The sequence below is a fragment of the Semicossyphus pulcher genome, unplaced genomic scaffold, assembly GCF_022749685.1.
Source record: "Semicossyphus pulcher isolate SPU_LCO1_2020_fin unplaced genomic scaffold, fSemPul1.0.p SCAF_13, whole genome shotgun sequence".
Taxonomy (NCBI): domain Eukaryota; kingdom Metazoa; phylum Chordata; class Actinopteri; order Labriformes; family Labridae; genus Semicossyphus; species Semicossyphus pulcher.
Window position 1 is genome coordinate 18,362,704 of NW_027211637.1, and position 23,338 is coordinate 18,386,041.

General features: G+C 43.4%; 1 protein-coding gene across 1 annotated transcript in view; it reads right to left on the reverse strand.

Annotated features, from left to right (window-relative positions):
* The window catches only part of LOC138590158 (ERC protein 2-like), a 156,533-nt gene that overhangs the window by 121,724 nt on the left and 11,471 nt on the right, over positions 1–23,338 (reverse strand). Inside the window, exons 6-7 of the mRNA XM_069660734.1 lie at positions 15,238–15,393; positions 11,884–12,051 (exon numbers count right to left, since the gene is read on the reverse strand). Of these exons, the coding sequence (XP_069516835.1) occupies positions 11,884–12,051; positions 15,238–15,393 (324 nt within the window). The remainder of the gene's footprint in view (positions 1–11,883; positions 12,052–15,237; positions 15,394–23,338) is intronic.

A 23,338-nucleotide genomic window follows, 5' to 3' on the forward strand; every position in this document is an offset into this window, starting at 1 on the left:
CACTGACAGCTGGGATTGGCTCCAGCCCCCGCGACCCTGAACAGGACAAGCAGCATAGATAATGGATGGATGGATTACTGGAAGACATCTTTCACCACTTGATGGGAATATTTAAGACAGCAAAACATTAAAAACAACATTACTTCCACAGAAACACAACTGACACTACTGAAAAGACAATTGAGAGCTACGACTGCACGTGTAAAATGAGAGTGCACTTTGAAGGCCACAAACACACTCAGGGCCCCTCTCAAGCAGGAGCATTAGAAGCAGGCCAGGACCCCCAGGTGTAAGATGGTGAAGTATTTATCTCATATTGCTCATCTGGCAGACAACCAGAGTCTAATACTGAGCCCTGCTCTGTCCTCCCCACTCCACACCAGCTCACACACACACACACAGATACACACGCACACTGGTGACACCACTAATCCTTTGTGTGTACAGTATGTTAGAGCACGCACATCACCCGTGCTGATACCCATGCGGTGCTATGTGAGTGTGTGCGTGTGTATGAGACAAAAAAAGGGGGGGGAAGAGAGACCTACGCCCCCTCCCCGAACCCCACCTGGCAAGGAGCAATTTAGCAAGAATGTAGCAGAGAGGCCTAACAGGAAATCCCTGCTGTCTCACCTGCACTGGCCCACTAAGCTGTGATAGTACTGTACAGACGCCCTGCTAATACCCTCTTAAAGCACTCACCGCTGCCAGGCAGGGTACACGCAAACAAGCAGAGAGAGATGGACGGATCAGATGAGATGGAGAGGAGTCCGGGTGAAACCAAGGGGGGAGATAAATAACAGAAGGTGGATAGAGACGACCTGCCGCCTATCCGCTAAAAACCATTACTCCATCAGCAGGTCTGTAACAGGAAATACTGTACGTCTTTATCAGCAGGCGCGCACGCTGAGATGATCGACAGCTAACAAGTCAAGGTGATTAACCCCTCGCTTCTCCTTCAATTTCCTCTCGAATTTTCCCTTCCCACTGGTCCCGCTCTCCTCAACGTCCCCTTCCAACAACACCTCTCCCTCGCCCGGGCCACTACTCCCTCTCTTTCAACACTCCATCCCTCCAGCCACGCTCCAAACTCTACAGGAGTTTTTCCTATTGCCGTTTAAAGGTGCGGGTCCCGTGGAGAGACAAAGTGACATGTCGGTGTGAAAAATCCCTCGTGTCCTATAGCCCAGTTGTCTTTGGGACAGGCCCATATTTCCCAACTTTGACTGTCGGTTTCCATAACATACAAAACAGAAAAAAACGCCCACATTTCTCAGGGACGACTCAGGTACACATTCCGCCTACGCAATTACACACTTGGGATTACATTCTGTTTTTCTATCAGAGTTTTTGTTTTGTTTAGATTATGAGAGAAAGAGAAAGAAATTGACAGGTGAGGGGAAAGAGGTAGAGGGGCCCGCTAGCGTCCAGTCCGGTCCAGCTCAAATCCAAAGGGGACATCTGAGATTGCGCTGAGGCGTTCCTTTGATTAGATGAATTACAAACACATTTTTATCACAAAATCTTCCCCCCAGACTCTACTTAAGCTTTCCAGCCCGTCACTCAACACCATATGATTTAAAAAAACGACCTTGATATGATTTCAAGTTTCTGCGGTTGCAAAACTATTAATTCATTGGAATTTCTTAAAACAAATACGGTCACAAAATAACGAGTTCATGCAACAGTTTCCTACATGCACACACATGTACCTGCACTTAAACATGCTACCTTGCACACACGTGCAAAAACACACACTCATTCTCCTTGATTTCCTCTCTCATGCTTGCAATGACAGCCAAATGTGGATTCTGGACACCGGTTAGCAAAGTTAAACAGAGGCTTAAAGAAAACAGCTTCTCTGTTTGTCCTCACCTCCTTTTTCCTGCCTCACATTTCATCATAAAAGTTTTTCTGGCAGGCGGATCTGCAGAGGTATCGGGCCCGGCGTAGGCTCCGGGCCGTGATAAACAACACGGGAACTATATGAGAAGACCACAGTCAAAACGGCAGAACAGGAGATGATTGAGGGAGACCACAGCAAAGGCCTGGAGACACACCAATTCTTGCATACTCACACACTAACAGTTGCACTCTCACTCGCACAGTTGGGTCCTAGTTTGACCTTATATGATCTCTCGCTGCAGCTCTATCTGACCTTCAAACATGCACACGTTTACACTCACACCGTGCGCTTTACATGTTCTTTTGTCTGACTGTTACTTCAGGCGACAACGGCGCCACAAAAGTTGTAAAATCCCACGAGTGGTTCTGTTGGACTGCATGTGCGCTGCTCACAGCTGTGTGAGACTTCTCTGGCTGCAGGACGTCCAGCAAGCCTGTGTAAACACAGCAGACTTAATTTATTTAAGGGCCTGCACTGTGAAATGAATCATCTAAATTTATGAAATAATATTCGACTAATTCATGTTTGTCTCGCCATTAATGTGGCCAAGTCTGGATTGTATCACTCAAAGGCGGAAGGCTGTTTTATTTTAAGATGATGCGTCTCCCGTATCAGCTATAATCATTCAGATATCTACTTTTAATTGAATCCTCTGCATCAAAGAGAAAGCAAAACACTTCCATATGATTCAGAGGGATGCCTGCATTATTAAAGACTGTCCAAAGGTGACATTATATAAAATGTGTCGCCTCATAGTTGGTGTATAAGCGTCTGACTGTGGGTATCATTTACGAACAAAGATGCGAGAGGAGTTAAAGGATCCATAGTTTCCTCATGAGGCAATAGAAACTTCCACTAGATGTCAGAGGGTCATTGTTGTAGGTCTGTGAGGTCAGACAGCCTACAGACAAAAGTGTGATTTATTTCATATGACTGCATTCATGCATGTGAGTATTAACAGTATGTGTGTGTGTGCACAGGTGCAGGGGGAAGTTGCAATGTCGAGCGGACAGAGTGAGGGGAAAAGCCCCTCCGCTGATTCAGGGTTCTCTCATTCACACACACAGTCACACATACACTGTATATACAAGCAAGTTCACACACAGGAGATTTCCTCTCCACCTGAGCTGGCCGCACCAGACATGACGACACCGGGTGTCTGATCTGCGCGGAAATGAGGTACGTTGGCTGTCCTGGGTCTTAGGCTGGTTGTCATTTGAGGTGTGTGTCATCAAAGGGATAGAGCAGCAGTCAAAGCTCTGATCAGGAATCGCATAAAGGAGAGATCACCGTAGGGCCTTCTCGGGATAACAAGCGGATGTAAACTGCCTCACAGCAGGGACTGCAAGGTGGAGATGGGGGCAAAGTCGCGTTGTACACTCCGACATCTGCGGATGAAACCACAGCAGCGCAGCTGTCTGCCCACAGGCTACAGAGGGAACATGGGGAAGAACAGATGTAAAAAGAAAAGACAAGGATGAACACACGCACTCAAAAAGAACTCCCAGGAACCGCTAACAAAAGGATCTTTGTCGACAGAATGAATGAATGTTTTCTGCCAAAGCATGAAAGTCAATCATGCCATGCTTTTGGTATTGTACCAGAGGATAGATATATGAGACAGAACATGTAGGGGACTCGCCCCCAGTACCATCACACTCGCCCTCACCGCGCACAGCTGCCTCAATCCCTCTCTCGCCCTCCATCTATCATCATTACCTCCTCAGGCAGAGATGCACACACACATACGCGCAACACACACGCATATAAAGGAAGAGACGCTACAGGCGTTCCCCCTCATTAACACTTGCTCCTTCTTTGATTATTTTTCCTGATCATTTCCAGAAGCGCACGCCAGTTGCTACATCCTGTTTCCAGGGAATCCATTTCCTGTCAAACCACACTGAACGGTCGCTCTGGCAAACATGTGGTCTGCAGTGTACAGTAGATGCCTGCTATCAGCTTGATTTCAGCTCAATCAACAAGTGAAGCATTCTGCCGGTCTGTGTAACACACCCTCGTGATCAAGGCCGCAACATGTTGCTGAAAGCTGCAGAAAGTCTCAAGAAAATGAGGCTTCTTTGATTTTTGTCAAATATATCCAAGGTCAATAATTAAACTTTATATTGGAGAATCAGCAGGGTTACCTTCATTTGTGGTGTTTTAGCCGCCTCACTTTCAACACAGAAATGTGTGAAGTGTTTCACATCTACGCAGGATTTTTCCATCTACAGTGTCAAGCCAAAAAGGTTCCAAATATTACTTTTCCTCAATCAGCATGGCTGGCTTCTTTTCACTGTTTTGGGAACAATTTGCCCAAAGTGGATCAGAATGACAGCGAAAATATATACAAGAAACTAGCGCTGTCAAATATGACGTTTGATTATTCCTTCTAAAGAAACACACACATCTATTTTTGCGCGATATGTCCACAAGAGGGCACACCAATACAACCAGAGACGAACTACAAAGATACATTTATATAAACATAAGCAAGCATGATTAAAAGATCAACATAGATATATAAAATATACATAAAATAATTAGTTTACAGTAGATCGAACATTCAGCGCTCCGAGCGAGCTGTGCTGTTTAAAAAATCAGCATACCTATAATCTGTCTGTTATGCCGGGCAGCGATTTGAATTCTCCGCCATCGTTACCACACGCCACACAGTTTGATTTGCTTGTTTCAGCGAGCCAAAATTTAATTACTAACATATTCAAAGATGCTCCGTAACCAAGTGAGTGCACGTGAGGACATACGAGAACACGCGAGACAGCTGCGGTATTGCTCATTTTTTCACATAGGATTTTAATTTTAATAACCGAATATCAATTTTTTATTTCAATTCGGTTGTATTTTCAAATTTAAAATATTCGTGACAGCCCTACATGGAACATCCTGCCCTCGCATTTCTCCTGTAAAATGTATTTGGCATCATAGATCAAATATTTAAAGTTGTAATCTCAAAGATCTGTTTCATTCTCTTTGGCAGCACCTATGGCGATAAACGCTAATTGCAGGAGCACACTTCCCAGATATCCAGACAGTGTTGCAGTGTTGTGTGACATCCACGGTTGGCTCTGGGTGTAACTCTTGATTTTCCTCGCTGACGGTCGCTTCCTTTTTAGACTGTTTGTCTTCATCTGAGCGACGAATGTTGTTTCTTTTTCTTTGGATTTTCACTTATTTTTGAAGTTGTATCTGTAGTCATCGATCTTTTCTTTGTTTGTACAGCCATAGTAGATTACTGTTTACTCGCAACACTTGCAGAGACCGGAAAAGCAGCCGCTTAGCTCCGCCTACCCTCTCTGGCAGACCAACCACTGCTGGGTGATGGAAAACGCGTCTCTAACTGGGCGCTCCTTGAGATTTTTTTCTCATTCTTCAATAAATAGTCACTTAACAGACATTTATTTACATTAAAATCTTTGAGATTATACCTTTAAACTAAAATGACATTAGCAGATGAATAGTGGCATGGCCAGGGCAGCTTTAAAACAAGTTTAACGGAGCTCTTTACTTTCTCCCTCACTACCACATTTGCTATTTAGTCGCGTCATGAGCCCACATTAGAAGAAACAGAGACACGGGCTGCACAGTGACCTGCCAATACCAGTGCTTAGCAAAGCACTGTCAGTTGATTCATCCACTAAATGTTCTAGAAATTGTATCCCTTTTTTAAATAAACCAACGAGGACAAAAAGGAGCTGTTCTCTGAATGGATGTTAACACTCCAAAAACACAAAGCTTAAACGCAGCACTTTAACCTCATAGATATTGTTTCACTTCAAATAAAATGTGCTGGACTGAAAAAGCTTCTACTCCAATCTTTCAGGTTTATTGAAAGGCTGACCATTAACAAAGTTTGACCTTTCTGTTAGCGGGAATGAAAACACTTCATTTGTATTCTTGTGGCGTTGCGTGGCTCGATTTGTGTGTGCATGTGTCTGTATGTACATGAAATTAGAGGTTAAAGTGGTCCGAGCAGAGCAAGTTGACCCTGAAGAGAGAGAAGGTCAGAACAGAAACAAAGGAGGGTATTGTCTCTGGCTTTCCCTTTCAGCACCTCACTGCGTAGTGGTTAACCAGCCGCTGACGGACAGCGGACCAAGCAAAATCCTCATAACTTTCTGCGTCTTTGTTTGGTTTCAAAATGTGCACAAATATTATAAATTGACACATAGATACTGAGCACCTGCACACTTCATTAAGGCCTTAATGCAGGATAAAGTGAAAGTTATCTTCCTGTAACGTCATCAAGTGTGCAGCATGTGCATTCCCACGAAATTACTAATATGCATGCACAAGTAGCGGCGTATCCACACATGTTTACCTTGTCTCCTGTGTAAACCATTAAATATCTCATCTCCATTCTGACCCCTATAACTCCACTTTATGGCTTTTCCACATGGCCTCTGAAGAACTCGCGGGGGCTTTATTTTGGACCGTGCCATGTTTGTTCTGGGGGGCCCCGATGCTTTGCTACTCGCACTGCATCCCAAACCGCAGCGCCCCGGGAACCTACGAGCGCGCTGTTGGGTCTGACAGTGGTGACCGTGGTCAGCGCAGTTCAGATGAGGTCATATCACAACTGGTGTGCACTGGTTTGAACTCATCGTGACAGGCTAAGTTATTAATTGGTGTTCAGCCTTTAACGGGAACGGCTTATGCCGAACAACTCACTGTTTCGCTTTAATGTGTTCATCAAGTTCTCGTCTAATGTTTCATACGCAACGATCAGGGGTAAGAATGGACGAAGGAGAAGGGGATTGAGGCAAGAAAATGGGGGGTGAGAAGACGGATGGAGGAAGATAGTAGGACGAAAGAGAAAATATTGAATGAGGGAGCGAAAGGGAATGAGGCAGAAAGAAAGGCAGAGAGTGAGAACACAGCAAGAGGGAGGAGTGTAACCACATCTTGTCTCCGCCTCACTACCTATATGAACCATTAATCAGTAAAGAACAAGGAAAGATCAACAAAAACAGTCCAGCAGGGACCTCAGCACACCGTACCATCACATCACTCACTGACAAAAGCCCACAGCCCTCGACATCCATCAACCATTCTCTCACGTCTAACTTCCTCCTGTCGCTCCATCCATCCCTGAATGTTTCCTTCTCCCGCCCCAGATTCGTCTTTATTTTCCCTATTCATCACTGTCATAATGGTTGATGTTAGCAAGTCCTTTTTCAGTCATTTATATCTTCTTCAAGTCATTACACCTCGACCTCAAAATCAAAACTCAGCGGAGGTCTTCTGGCAGGCTCGCAGCGAGCGCTGGTGATGAAAGAGAACATGAGATATTTGAGGTCACATCTGAGAAAGTTAAACTGAATTACCGCACGGCGCTTTCTGTAAACACAGACATGTTGCCACATCGCAGAGCGTACATTAAAGCCGCGCTGCTACCAACACTTCTGTTGGCATTTAGAGAGGAACAAAATATCAAATGTTGTACTACTGTGTTATTTATGCGGCTGATTCCAGACTTTGACATAAGAACTCTGAACCTGCTTCAGGTCTGGGTTTCCCCTGTGTGAGTAATTGGCCACCTGCAGAGAGTGATGAATATGTTATTCAGGGCATATCAACCTGCACAAAATAAAAACCTTTACTAATATCTGCCAAAGAAATTAAATACAACATGATTTGTTGCAAGTTAATTACTCATATTATATGACGCTCATGGATTGAGAGCTGCAGCAGACGCAGTAATAACAGGTCACAAAGAGAATGCCAAGAAGTTATTTATATTGGCTTAACAGGGGAAAAAACCTGCCAAAGACATATTTTACCATCAGTCACTGTTTAAATTAATTTGTTATTAAATTTCAATCAGCCAAAATACATAATGTATGTAAATGAAGTGCCTTTTTGAGGGATCTTTTACAGATTTTTTCTTATTTATGTCGCACTTTATTCCTGTCAGGAGGAACTGTTCCGTCATTATTGTGTGTTTTGTTGTGTTCGTACGCCAAACCACGTTACCATGGTCATGAGTCAATGAAATCCGAACTAATGTTACTTTGTCCCCGACTCACAAATCAGTTCAGAATTCGCTCCAACCAAAAGTCATTTTGTCCCCTGAAGAGTAAATAAATCTCGTCGGTTGTCATCACAGAAACCGAGTGTGACAAGCAGCAGCAGAATAAAATAGTCCCACATGTCTTAAAGAGCAGCTCCAGTCATGCTGAACACTGCTCAGAATAATAAATTGTTTCTGATGTGTTTTTTCTGCAAAATATGTTTAATTACCTTGTAAAAGTCTTCTCCTCCTTCTCCCTCATTAAAAACTCCTATATCTGCATAGGCCACGCCCACTATTCCCCCTCAGTCGCAAAAACAAAATACATCTCTGCCATCGTTTAGTGGCAACTTGTAGTGACGTTAGTAGTCAGTAGTGAGTTTGCAAAAATTACAGTTGGCTAGCGTATCGCCGAAGTGGTTGCCATAGGCTGCACATAATGATATGCATAGCGTCACCGTGTCCATTAACGGCATTGGCTCCTTAGGTTTGTGACGTCACAAACCTGCCGATCTGAAAACGTGTTGTTCAGCCTGTCCTTGGTACACTGCAGTTTAAAAGCAGACAGGCCCAGCCGTGGAGATGACTGCTTATGTTGTCCCTGATATGTCTTGTAGCACATGAAAAACACCACATGGAGATGTTTACAAAGTTAAATGCTTGATTTTCACTGGTGGGGGGCTTTAATACATTCTGATCTGGCCTCTTTTTGTATTTTAATATCAGAAAACTAAACATAGTCGAAGCACATGCACGCAAGCCTCTATTCCACTTGGGTCATGGCCTGTTCCCTCGTTGCTGGCTGGTTAAATATGCAGGAAGGTCTCTGATAGGTTACCCGATCTACTGGAGTATAGTTACAGCCCCGCATTGTCCTGATCGGGGGCAGAAAAGACGCATACACATACCGTGCATAATACTGTATTAAAGGGTTACGTTTCCACAGACGTGGGCAGCAGCAAACTCACAATACTCACACACAAGCGTGCACTCATTATTTTCCACAATTTCCAGTTATCTGAAGAGGTATGCGATCACAGCCATTTGGAAGCTGTCCTTAACTTTGACTGACAAATAAATACACTTCCATTTTCTCATTCCCACACTCACAGTGCCTGCTCTGTTCGGTGCCCCCTCTTAGACCCATCCTGATGTCAATTGCTATTAGAGATGAAGCTGCTCCCGAGGCCTGGGAGACAGCAGTCTGTCTCTGTGGGAGTGGACTACTGTACCGTCACTGTCATTCATGATGGGACCCACCTGGCACACAGGCTCATGTCTATGGGTCGGGCTTTGATGGCCGACTGGGTGAAACAGAAAGAAATCTGGGGGCTGAAAGGATATGAAATAATTATATGAGATGATGGAAGGAGGAGGGGATCCTGTGAGAATGGCTCTGCCTCCTCGCCAAATGATTGACAGGCAGTAAAGGAATGCTGGCCTAAAGCGCACTCAACATCTTTACTCATCCTTTGCTTTGCCCATTTAGTCCTGGAAACCCTAGCCTCTCCTAAGCGACGGAAAAATGCCACTTCAATAGCAGGAAAAAAAACTCCTCAAGACCGGAGATTAGAGTCCAGCAATCAGCCCTGACAGTGTATGTGTTTTTGTGTGTATCTTTGCGCGTTTGTGACTGTGTGTGTGCGTGGTAATCTAGACTGTCGGATCTGTTTACAGCCCGCTGCAGTAGCCAATGAGAGAAGAGACACAGCGCAGTGACGTGCCAAGTGTCGGCATTTTAGTCAATTAGATGTCATCCTCTCGCACATGATTAAATATCATGCACACATACAGTATGTGAATGCACCAACAGACATCGATGGCACACAGACACACACAATCTGCGCACTCAAGGGGCATCATTTTCATTTTAACTTTGGCAGACACATACTAGCTCAGGTGACTACAATTATAGCCTCAACTCAAAAGTTATATAATGTTTATACATAAAGTGATATAATAGACTAATAATAGAATAATTATGTTCATTTAAATTGGGTGCATGGAAGTGTGTAATCTCTATATAATAGGGACTTTAAGCAGCGACGGTTGAAGGGACAGCACTCCACTGTGCTCACTTCCTGTCGTTGTAGCTCAGCTGTCTACTACGGGAGAAAGACTGGTTTGCCGTAGTCCGTACAATGTCAGATTGTAAGCAGGTAATTATACGTTTTTTACCGTATTTGACACTGTCTTTTTGTTTGTATTCGATTCTACCTTTAGTAGTTTTATGGATGTATAATATATTTGTTAAAGACAGCTGCGAATTTTACCGTTTTTCCTGTTTGTTATAGACATGTAGCGGTTTTCGCAAGAAGCAGAACAAGCCGTTGTAAGAGTTATAAAGTTACAAATCGTTGCTTAGTGACGTTAAATTTCCATCACTACGGCAACCCGGTGGAATGTTTCATGGGTGCCTTTAGCCATCCCCTGTAGCGGTCCTATTCTTTTTGATAAATCAATATAATAAGAATACCTGTTAAAAAAAATCTTCTATTGGAATTTAAGGAATGTTGAGCTGAATTACTGTATGACTGAATTTAAGGGACATTCAACAGTTAACATAAAACATAGTTAGAAAACATGAGCTAGCCATCAATGGTGATCGGTTCCAGCAAGTCAGAAAATTAGTTTTTCCCACACTCATCTGCTGTGAGACCGATATGTGGAATTTGAAGAGTTATCAATGGTCTGCAGAGCCCCGACCTCCCTTTCTCTCTCTGTAATCAAATATTGTAGAAGGCTCTTGATGGAGGTGAGGGGTGCATAGAGGAGAAATGTTGCGTGGTCTCGCCAAAACATTACACCTGTGGCAAAAGGGCACACATGCACCCACACACTTATCTTTACTTGTCATTTCAGTAAGACACACAAACAAAAACATCTACACACACTGAACCACCCACTGAAAACCAATCCCTTTAAGTATGATGTATTCAGCCAACTGCAAGGGCCAAAATTCCTTGCACATGTATGTACAATTAGGCCTAATTTTGGCCCAAATTGCTTCCTGTAATGATGAGTGGACATAGTTAGCAGGCTGCCTCTCAACTGCCTTACACAAAGAGATCTAAAGTATCAGTTCCAAGTCGAGAGAGTGATGGAGAAAAATACTAAATGCTGCCGCCCCCCCCACCAAACACACACACACACCTCTGTGTCTCTACATACAACCCGCCTCCATCGCCAACAGCAGTGATAAAATCATTAGAACCACGAAGTTGAGTAACTTCAAAGATGAAGAAGAAAAAGCTGCCAGCTTTCTCCTGCCTTCTGCAGGACCGACCCGCCCACACGAACAACGACCGGGTGGACAAAAGGAGCCACACGCACGGACGTATTTTCCGCCTACCTCATCAGAAAGTGAAAAAAAAACTTGGGCAGAGAAAGAAAAAAGGTTGTTCTTTTTAAGGTTTCACCGTATGTGGTCCTTGCATTTGTGTGGTTGAGAGGACCTCTGTCGAAACATTTACATCTGATCATGCAAGATAGGCTATATTTCACCATCAGCAAAGAGGCACATTGATCTTCATTGCTTTAATCGCAGCAGCAAATGTTTTTCTCTGTTGTCCCCTGATTAAAAAAAGTCTTAATGAATTAGCAAAACATCAAAGCAAGCAAGCAAGCAAAGGACTAAAAGCCAACAAGGAGGATTACAGCAGGAAACTTCTACACTAAAATAGAATCACTTTTTAATCCCTGTAAAGCCACAGAAAGCTGCAAACAGCCTAAACATATTATAGCCCTTCCTTCTGTTATTATTGTAGCGATCTACAGACTTTATCTACACTCAGACGGCCTCATCCATCTGACGCCGTGTGTATCTTTACAAGTGGGTTCCAGGAAGCTGGGGTGGCTCTGTGCATCATGGTAAGTGTTTGCATCTGTACGGGTGAAAGTGTGTGTTTGCACATCTGTGGATTTGTGTATATGAGCGTGTACTGACCTCTGTCTGCAGCGTGTTGGCGCGTTGCTCCTTGGCGCTGAGCGACTCCTTTAGCACTTCGATGTGTTGCTTGCAGTCTGAGTTCTGATTGGTCAGGGTTTCTAGTTTGGTCTGCAGGGCCTGCATCTCTGTCTCCTTCCTGTTCTGGTCCTGCTTCAGCTGCTCTATCTGACAATCAAAGAAACACAAGCAGACATCTGTTATGAAAACCTTTTAGTCATCATTGAGTGCACTGATATATTTGTTGATAACAAAACTGTTCAAAGAGAGAAAGAAATTAAGAACATTGTTCTCAAGCAACACACACAAACCAACCACATGCAGACTACATGCAAGAACAATGTTTATGTTGCTGTTGCATATGAGCAAATCTAACAGATTTTTATGCACTTTGTTGTATATTATCAGAACTTTCAAAAGTGCTTTGAAAGCACGCGTTCTTTTGAACGCAACATGAGGCTTAAACATGCGTTTTTTCAAAGGAGCGAGCAATGTGGACACAATTAATAGCCTGATAGCGATCTCATTATTCAAAATCACAGCGTGAAAAGTGTAACTTTTTCATTATACCACGTCGATTTGTTTTACTGTAATAAAGGCTATAACTTTTCATTTGTTAAAACTGAGACTTTCAGTGATTCACTACATTGTTATATGTGTCACAATCCCTTTATCTCGATGATACATTACAATATTGAACTATAACCCAGCTCTACTTTACGAGTCCTCGTTCAGGGAAACCCAGGCCGACTGTCTGCTGGACAGACACGCCACACCAAACAGCCGTTGGGTGAAAAATAAACGCAGGCAGACAACGTTATGGGATTCAGTTTAACACTCACATACCTGACAGATTACAGATTGTTTTAAGGAAGGACAAACACAGCGAGATAGAGAACCACAAAGGAAATCAAGTGTACTCATAAACTAACACAGGGAGGTTTCTGTGCTGAGGTTAGCACAAGATTGCCATCGGTCTACTGGTGCCAAAAAATGCACAAAGCTGATTCTAAGTGAGATTTCTCTAATTGTGGGAGCAGGGTTCAGCTCATTAGAGGGTGATTCTGACTCAACCAGAGCTTGACCAATCAGAGCTCGCTCTCAAAGAAAGAAAGAGCCAAAGAGAGCAGGGAGAAGGGGGGATGAGTAATGGCAGAGGGGGGGGTGCAGAAATAGGGATGCACCGATGTGACTTTTTCGGTCCAAGAAGCGATACCTGGGCTATTCATATCAGCCGATTTCCAATGCTATATAATGTTATGTTTAATATATGTTTAAAATATGTTTAATTAATAAGCTTTGTGCCTCGCTGTGTGGTAGAGACTCAGCTGTGCAAACATCAGGTTTAACTTAGACATTGCTTTTCTAACTTTGAGAAACAAAATGAAACAACTTTGCAGCTATTGCAAGTAGCTATATAACTTGTCTGCATAGCAAGCTTAAAGAGGGGGTATTATGCTGCTTCACATTTTAAGATATATACATTTTACAATGTTGGATGTCCAGACTAAACGTGGGTGAAGTTTCAAATCTGTAGGTAAAAGTATGTTGGAGTAATCCCCAGGGTTCTCAGCTCAGTCTGCAGGCTGCTGTGAATGCCTGGTTTCAGCCTCAGCAGGCTTCGGAGAGCCAGCCAATCAGAAGAAAGTGGGCTTGTAGGGGCGGGGTTTCTTAAAGGGACAGAGCTGACTGAGTCGTTTCAGGCAGAGGCTGTATGAGGGCCTGCACAGAGCACCAGTGTGAGAAAAATGAGAACTGTAAATTATGCTAAGCTACTCCACAGGTATCAGTGAAATATGCTTGAAATCAGCATAATACCCCCACTTTAAAATACCTAAAACAGCTGACACTTTAGCTCCCTTCATGCAGGCTGAGTAGCCCCCTGCTTCCTTTAAGCAGAAAGGCTGGTCATCACACAGCTGACTTATGATGAAGCCGCTTACATAGACTTAAATATAGAATAAAATTGAATGGATCTGGCCCATTAGCAACACCCCAGAGCGAGCTATCTTAGCGCGTTGCTAGTTTGTGTAAGAGATGGTGTAAGATGAGGTGAGACTTGGAAGAGGACAGCACGACAAAGAGAAAAGGGAGTGGACTAAAAATGATGAAAGGTAAAGGGAATATGGTAAAATAAGGAAGAATCTAAATAAAGGGTGGATGAATGAAATAATAAGAGAGACTGATGAGAAGGGTACTTCTGCTTGTTCTGTGATCCAGGGCTGTTGAGTGGGGAGGAAGGTGGGAGCTGTTCTGATGGGAGGCGCACGTGGTGACAAGGCCTGCTCCTACAGAGACACAAAGACAAGAAAGACAGCGAGCCACTAAACTACAGCACACAGCCAGCTGGGAAACCTACAGCGATTCCCAGCTGGCTGCGTGCTCCTCCACACTCCTCCACACTCTGCACTCCTCAACCCAGCTTAAGAGTGGTATACTTGGTAAAGTTAACAAACTTTCTTGCTCTAAGAGGCCACTAGTATTTGAGTAAATCAAAGCCCAGAGAGGGAACCGGAGAGGACAGGGATGCTGTTCTCACTGGTTTCTCTTATCACAGTCTCACCTCAACACCAGTCGCCACCACTGCTGAAAGACCAGGACCCTAAACACTTCAAGGATATAGAATGAATCTGTGTGCCTGTGCATTTCCATGCGTGTCTTTCTGTGTTACGCAGAAAGATGAGACACGGGAGAGCGAGCCTGGGCCGTCACTGTGATGTATATCGTCCCAGATCGGTACCGGTGAGGAGAGAGAGCTCTTTCCTCTGCTGTTGTAAGCTCACATTCATCTGTCAGGGCACCATTCATAAAAACATCTCTTTTATGATTGCATCAGGAAGTTCCCCGATGGAATGACAAACAGGGCCTACAAAGAGCGCTATTAATGAACCAAAGAAATACATCTTCACATGGAGCACTCCTCATGGGACTCAGACATAGCAACTGGAAACTAACATTTTTTAGTATGGCTCCTGTATATATGAGCCAATGTGTGCACTGCCGTGTCCCAATCCCTGTCAGCGAGAGGTAAGAGTGTAAACACACACGGTGCACTGTAAGCTGATCGGGCCTCAGCTTCCTCCCACAGAACAGTCAGCCATCACAGACAGGAGAGCAGTACAATGCGTGGTTAGCACACAGGTAAGGTTCACAAGCATTTTGTGAGGCATAAGGATGAAATACATATAAAATATAGAGCATACTGAAACATGCAGGTACACTTGGTTCTCCACAAGCATGCAATGGCAACATGCACATGCTCTCAGGTAGTTGTAACCGATGCTTCAAGACAAACATGCATCCCTCGGGTCATGCAGTTAAAGTTGTCTCGGGTGGCGTGCAGAGACATTCTACCTTAGTCTTCATGAATTTCGAATGGCTCTTGTAGACCTCCACCTGCTTGAGGTCATCCTGCCTGTCGTCAGGGTGCAGCAGGCCGCTGGTCTTTAACATCTGGACCTCATCCTCTAAGTCTCTGATGTTCCTCTCCAGGGAAGAGATCTTGGTGTCCTGCACCAGCAACAGTAGGCAGGCAAAGAGTCAGCAAAGATCTGACTTGGGATATATGTAAGGCTCTGGGATTTAGCTAAGGTCAGTTTAGACAATAATCTATCTCATGATTTATCAATTTAAGTCTTTAAAATGACGCTTTTAGAATGCACAAATACAGGCAGTGAGAAAGCTGAAGTAAAGTGAGAGTTACAGAGAGGAGAGAGACGTGATATCATAAGAAAAGGAGATATCTGCTGACATTCTCAAACCCCTTTCCCACCAAAATGAGCATGTTGACGCAGGTTTTTCAGACTCCTTTCGGTCTCTTTTATGCCGAGTCACCATCTGACGTCACACACGCGCCAGAAACAGGGTTAGTAAACAGGGAAGATGTTACGGTGGTTAGGTCTTTATTGTACCTATGACTCATTCAGTCTGTTTATCAAACTCGCCGCCGACAAATCTGGAACGACGTTCGAGCGCTGCTCGGACGGAGACGGGAGGAATTTGTAGCTTTGCGTGTTATTTCATTGCGGAAAGGGAGCGGAGATTAGCGTCTACTGCAGAGTCATTTGACCAGGGTCTGAATGCCGATTGTAACCTTTCCCGCTGAGCAAAAAAGCTGGGTGTTAGCAGGTTTTTTGACCAGTGGGAAAGAGGTTTCAGACAGATTCTCCTGGAAGGCATTTATTAAGCAGGACTTGTTTGTTTACATGAAAAATGAAAGAAATAACTGCATAAATGTGTCAACCTATAAATGTCTATCAAGTCTGAAAAATCTGCAGTAAAACAGGACAAACATCTAGGCCAGTAATGTGCAGCCAAGATGCTTTCCTTTGCAGCATCTATGAGGGAATGGAAGGGTCTGTCACGGACAGGTCCTGAGGTTGTTTAGATGCATAGGTTCAGACATACGTTAAAAGCTCAACCTTGGAAGAGAAGAGAAAGGTAATTGAATAAATGGAAGCAGATTGCATGATGCCATCAGACCAAACCACAGGCATCATGTAAGCATCTGACCTCTATTATATCCTCTGACTTCAGCCCGGTCGAGAACACGGGGCTGCATATACCATCCATAACACAAGGAACAGCACACAGGAATGCTAAAGGATACACGTAACACACCAACGCAAAAATGCTTTACTTTATGCTCACACAAAACAAAAAAAAGCCCACACACAGACACTGCTATTATATTATTTCCATTGCTTCATATTAATTTCTGTATTATACGCTATGTTCTGTCTTTAATAACTGATTGCTATCGGGTTCTGCTCCGCAGCACAGAGAGTAAAAACAACACCCAGAGGAAGAGAAACGAGGCCGACCCAAAGAAAACACAGAGGGTAATGTCAAAAATAACATTCTGCACAATAGGAATGAGTTTAAGAAAAGCTGGGCCTCAAAAGCCATGAGACATAAACTATTGTACATGACGGTGCTGCATTCCAGCCGAGGAGGACTTCATGACAGGAGTAGAGGAAAACACAAGATGCTGAACATTTGTAGCTCATGCTCAGTTGACAGAGGAATCGAGACACGAGCACTCATTACTGTACCTGCCAGATAACGTCAGGATCAAAACAGAAAGGGGGGTTGGTGTTCTGTAATTACAAAAATGGAAATATACTCCACTTAGTCCGAGCAAGAGCACAGACGACACAGCACGAAGAATATACAACATTTACACGGCTGCATTAATACCGAGTGTTGTTTATATCAACAACTCCAAATGAAGACTGTAACATGTGTACAATCCCTTTCCCAATGAATACAGTCATATTTAATTGAGCCTCTCTTACACTGTGGGCATCCCGGGCTAGCACATGTGCAGTTTGTTATTAGGCAGACAAATCACAAAGTATGTGTGAAAAATAACTGTGGTTTTGCTGTAAAGAAGCCACTTTAGGAACAAGCGTTTGCTGAAAGAACATTAAAAGTGTATGTGGGTGGGTGTGCACGCAGACACATGTGGAGTCAACTGCATTTTTCACAGCTCGGACAACTTCAAAGGGCCGAGATGAGAGTGAAAGCTTCCATATGTGACATTTGAAACAAATTGAATAAGTGCTCGACTCTGCGTGGGCCAATAATGGCCATTACTCGGGCATGGCCCGCCATAGAGACATGAGGCAGCAATAAGACTGGATTGTTTGTGCATGTATGTTTGTGTCTGCATTTACAGGCTGTCCGGATCCTCTACTGCTGCCCACATTACAGCAGTGTCATCAATTATTAAGGTTTTGTTGGTATGAAGCTGATACATTCTGCAAATAAGCAGCAGCCTACACTGCTCAGATCACAACATCACTTTTTCAAATCACAACGCCTACACAGTTTATGTCCACTGTTCTTTAGAGATTAGGTGGTGAAAATATTTTCTATGCTTCTTTAAAACACTAACATGTATGAATCTAACAGCTGTTCTATTACAGAACTACACACTCCTAATGTAGCACATTATCACCAAAATGTTGCCTGCTCTTGCTGATCCCAAATCTGCCATTAAGCCCTACCTTCATATCAATGACAGTCTGTAGAGCCCTGGTCTTAGTTGGATCGGCCTGCAGCTGGTTTCGGCGATGGAGCTCCTGGGGAGGGACCCGGTAAAAATAAGCCTGGCGGCTCATCATCTTTGGTTCTTTCTAAGCACCCACAGGCTTCAGAAAAATACACTGAGCAGCGGGACCAGTCCTGGATTACTGCTTTTTTTTTTAAATATTTTGTTAGATAAAAAAACGTTGTCCTTGACTTTTCATCCTTAAAAATTCCAGTTTTGCAAAAAAGAAAAGAACAAACTTTTACGGTGATCTTTAAGCAGGGCTGCTTCTCTCCTGAGGACTTTTTTCCTGTCTCTAACAACAGGTGTCTACGGTCTGTCTGTCTCTATTCGTTAGCAGGTAGGAGACACACTCAGCTGCAGGTCATATGAATCTGTTTCTATCTCTGTCTCTATTTTGCTATTTCTCACTTCTTATCTCTGTCTCTCTCTCACGCAGATGTCTCTGGCATGCTGAAGCTCTTGCTTAGCAACACTTTCTGCCAGCACATGCGCTACTCTTCTTCTATCAATAATTAATGGTAGCTGACCTACAACTATGCCTTCACAAAACACCAGACGCATACTGACACACAACAAGTAAAACACACTTGTTGAACAGGAATAAGTGCTCGTAGTAGGACAAGTCCATTCCGAAGAAACCAATATTGCAATTATTTTCTACTATATGGAGCTGTAGCACTCTAATCTGAGTTTGCCATGTTCCCACCCATACAGCCATTCATGCCGAAAAAGCCGCTCTACTGACGCAGTTGGGGGTTAGGGGCTCCTCTGTTGTGGTAATGAGGGAGTGGCCTTTGCTACAGGGGTCCTCAGAGCTGCCTTTCAATTGTCTGCCATATTTATCTTAATTGAAGTTGTGGTTGTGACTCGCAGGCTCATCAAAGTATTGGGCCACCACTTCCGGCTTCACACAGTATTCACTGTAAAACTAGAAGATTGGATTGCACATGTCTATGGCGGTTGCTATGCTAATTAGAAACAAAATAAGTGAGCATAGCTGCTGCCTCCTGATTGTGTTTTAAGCAGCTGCTAGAAAGGAGAAAACGTGATCAGTAGATATTCTAATACTGGTTTAAAAATCCACATAGAATACAGATTGGGCTACATAGGATCACAAATAAAAACACCCATACAAGCACTCTGCCGCACACTGAGTCTCACCATATATACTGTATGTTAAATATATTAAATGCAGCATGTTTGAGTTGAAGTGAAACATAAGGGAAGTTACATTTTTTCTAGTTGTAGACACAAAAAACAAAGTAAAGATGAGTTTGAAAGCAGAGAAACAGCAATGCTATCATAACCAAAATGAAAATATCAGAAATCGCATAAAGATTGGCATTTATACTGAGGCATGTCATCACTCAGTCAGAGGACAAACAGGGAGATGCAACACGCAGGCTTGGGGAGTCACGGAATGCAAGTAACGCCGTTACATAATTAGGATACAAAAAAGGCAACTGTATTCTGTTACAGTCACTGAAAAAAAGAGGTAATAAGATTACAGATACATTTAAAATGAACACTTCTAAAATACATTTTAAAATGAAGACGATATAACACCAAACATGGTCTATAACATCTGGCATCTCATTTCTAAACCGTCCGTCTGACCGTCTCTGATAACACCCTGCACCTGTGCGCAAATGTTACAAAACTTCATGACACAACTCTCACAACACCGCTGCTCAAAGTCCTCATGGCCTGTGGTGAAAAAAAAATTATTTTACTGGGTGGAAATTCTGCCATCTTTTTGTCTTCAAAGGAGAAAATGGGAGCAACATGAAAATGCTGTCATTATCCAAGGACTCGACGTCTACTTTAAAGAAACATTTACAGGTAAGACCAACCACTAACGTTAGCGTTCCAATAATCTCTCAACCACAGTGCAATAACCTAATTTAGTTTAATCGAACTAAATACCAGGTCAATTACCCACTGTTTACTTGTATATTTTCTAAGAGTGTATATTTTATATATTTTGTTATCTAATTTTGTACTTTTTATATATATATCTATATAGATAGATATATATATTTTGATCTTTATTTTTTACTCTCTGTGTGCTGATTCTTTCCTATTGTATTGTACTGTATAAGCTGCTGGAGACTGAATTTCCCAGAGGGAGTCATCCCAAAGGGATCAATAAAGTTGAGTCTAAGTCTAAGTCTAAGTCTAGCTGCACAGAATGCAGTTAAAAATGTTCGCTAACCTGTCGTCTTCTTCTGCTACTACTGAAAAATAGTTTGTGACTCTGGTGACGGCTCACAATACATTTTTAAAGTAACCCTCCCAAATCACGTTGCCATCATTTCCCATTTCTCCCATTTTCCCCAGTGAGTTGAAATAAGAGGAGACAAGGGCCTTATCCTCTAGTCCTTGTCGATTGTAGATAAGGAGGGATTACTGCTGTCGGAGCATGCCTCCCACAGACAGGCATGCCCACTGCTGCCACCGTCCTAATCTTCTACTGACCATATGTGTATTAATGTCTCACTATAAGTGTGACTCTTTTTGTCTCCCTGTGGGCATTCAAGTATTTATTGGTCCCACTGAGAGTGTGCGTATCAACTCCTTATCAACAACGCTTATAGCACAATGGGGGGAAATTAAGTCATGCGAAAGAGCATGTCATCAAAGACCGTCTTCTCTGCTCCACATGTGTCAGAGGGCCGAGCATATGGAATGAATAGGATCAAACGTAACACTATAGCAATAAGTGCCGGCATCCTGAATGAAGGATACGGTCAAAAGGTTCAATTCTAGCCTGAAGGCAATGGTGTCATATGTGCCATGCGCAGACCAGGACATGCACAGATCCTACAAAGACACACACACACATTCATCAATCACATTCCCATCCCTTCTCCATCAGTGAGAGAAAAAGGAAACACATTTTCTCTGCCGCAAATGCGAAAATGTGTCCGCCTATCAGCTCAACGGCTCCAAGAGGAGTTTGACAAAGGAGAAATCTGAGGGAAAGCTTTGCAGAGAAATAAGCACGAGGTGAGGAGAAGGTTTGAGGGGTGTAATTTTGTCCCGATAAACTTTTCCGCTTAAACATTCTGGGAGATCGACAGAGCGTGGCGGGTATGTGGTACCCGGGGTGTGGTGGGGAGAGGGGGGCATTGGTGTGTGCGTGTGTTTGCCCACAGTGGTCTTCTAATGTTAGTTGAGAGGAGCTTCATTAGCAGAGGCTGAAAGTAGCCAATAACGAATGAGGCCCTGAAAAGCTGGGACAGGCTTTTTTTTGACGATTAAACTAACCACGACAGATAGCATATCCGCCTGGGGAGGAAGAAAGAGAGAGTGGGAAGTTGATTGAGAGATAAATAAACACAGGCAGGAAGGCAGATGATAAAGGAGGGAGGAGAGGACACCAAAAAGTTGCAGCCGAAGAAAAAAGCAGTCATGAGATTACAAAAAGGCCGATTTGCTGACATGGGAATCTAAAAGGTGGCAGTAGAAACTCTTAAAAAGCGCCATTTCTGAAGTTTTATCAATGTTTAAGAAAGAATCCAAAACAGAAAGAGCCTGCCAAAAACAGCATCAGGACTTCTGAAGCCAGTCACTGCAGAAAAAACGTGACATTCTCAGCACTAGAGCGATGCTGAACACCGATCCAAAACTCTGAGTAACGTCTTCATGTACAGTACGGGCCCTGGCTCTATCCGGAGCCCCTGAGGACCGACCACATGAAATCTGCAGTAAGATATGTATGAAAGCAGATATGCCATCTTCAAGTAAAAATCTCACAGTGAGAGTGTGCATGTGTGTGTGTGTGCGCGCCGTTGGCAGCAGGTCAGGGCTAGGCAGGAACAGACCAGTGGTGCAGCTGTTATTATTGGGTCTACAGGGACCTGGCGGCTGGGGAGAGCAGATTAGGCCCAGATTTATGCCTCTCAGCGTGTGTGTGTGTATGTGTGCCATCACACATAACTTAACTCAGTTAGTTCATGGACAGCCAGAGGAGTTAAAGTCTAATGGGACGCTGCCACTTTGTGGACGGTTCTAGTACTGCAAAAAAAAAGAACTGCAAATAAGCGTTAAAGAAAGCTGAAACAAACTTTATGAATGGGTTCCACATTATTCTTACAGATGATGCTGATGTTGGCAAGTCAAGTGTAACCATTTTAACTTAAAGGTGAACATAGACAAGCCAGGGTTTCTATCTATTTGATTCTGTGTGTGCAGGTTACACAGTCTGACAGCTTACATAGTTTAAAGGGCCAGTTCGCAGATTTTCAACCTCAGTCCTATCATGCGAAGCTAATGCCATTATGGTAGGAAAAAATGCAGTTTCACTCTGTGCCTTTGGAGGATGCTTTCCGTTTCTCCAACAGACCCTGGAAAACATCCGTCAAACTACGTAAAGCACGCCATCTGGCGGAGGCCAAGGAGCCCGCTAATCTACACTTCCTCAATCGAGGACCTGAAGATTTTTTAGACGATCCACCGGTATATTCTCATCGTATTTCGGATTCTGTACCGCTCTGAGCCATTGCCTGCAGCGATCAATGTTCTTGACTGGAAAATGGTAGTATTTACTCCAGCTGCTCTCACTGGGCCGTTCCTTTCAGAGGGAGGGGCGCAATGCACGCTGGGTGTTGCAGGAATGTAGAATGGGCGAAAGCGCGAGCTGTTTGTACAACTTTCTCCACAGCAATGGTGCTAATATCAAATATTATTGCTTCTATCGATTACAAAAAACTGGTAATATAAACTCAAATTCAAGGTGATAGCTTCTTTTCAAGCGAGCAAAGAATACCAAGTAAGAGGCTTTGCCAACCCTCAGCCCTGTTTTAAGGATAAATAAAAGCAGAGGTGAGCTGAACATGGAGGCCTTTATGATCTCAGCTCAAGCTAAACAAGTCGGCTCATTTAAAGGAGACTAATGGGTGCAGTAATGAAAGGCAGTTGTGCTGGTTTCCTTTGGAGCTAATCAAAGAACTAAAAGTAGTGCCCCCTAATAGAGGCAATAGCTGCGCTACCATCACAGGCTTGCCTTCACGAACCATGACAAGTGCAAGTGAAAGGCTAAATCACCACTCTGACACACAAACAAAGGCAAGGGGGCTTAACAGGAAGTGGGCTGCTGCTTACAGTTAAATGAGTGCATAGAAATCCTTCAATGAATCTGTATTGAGACTTTAATATCTGAATTCCACAAAAACCATCACAACATCAAACTATCAGACAACTTGATTCAAAACTATTTTAGGCGTAGTCTGAAATATATAACTTTTCGTTGTATTATTTTCACTTCAATTCAATGTATAACAAGAGCTGAGTTATAAAGTACTATCTTGATTTATAATTATTACTTAGTTGTGGTTGTTACAATGTATTTTATGCATCAAGACAACATTGTTCATATGTTTTCCTAGTCCTCAT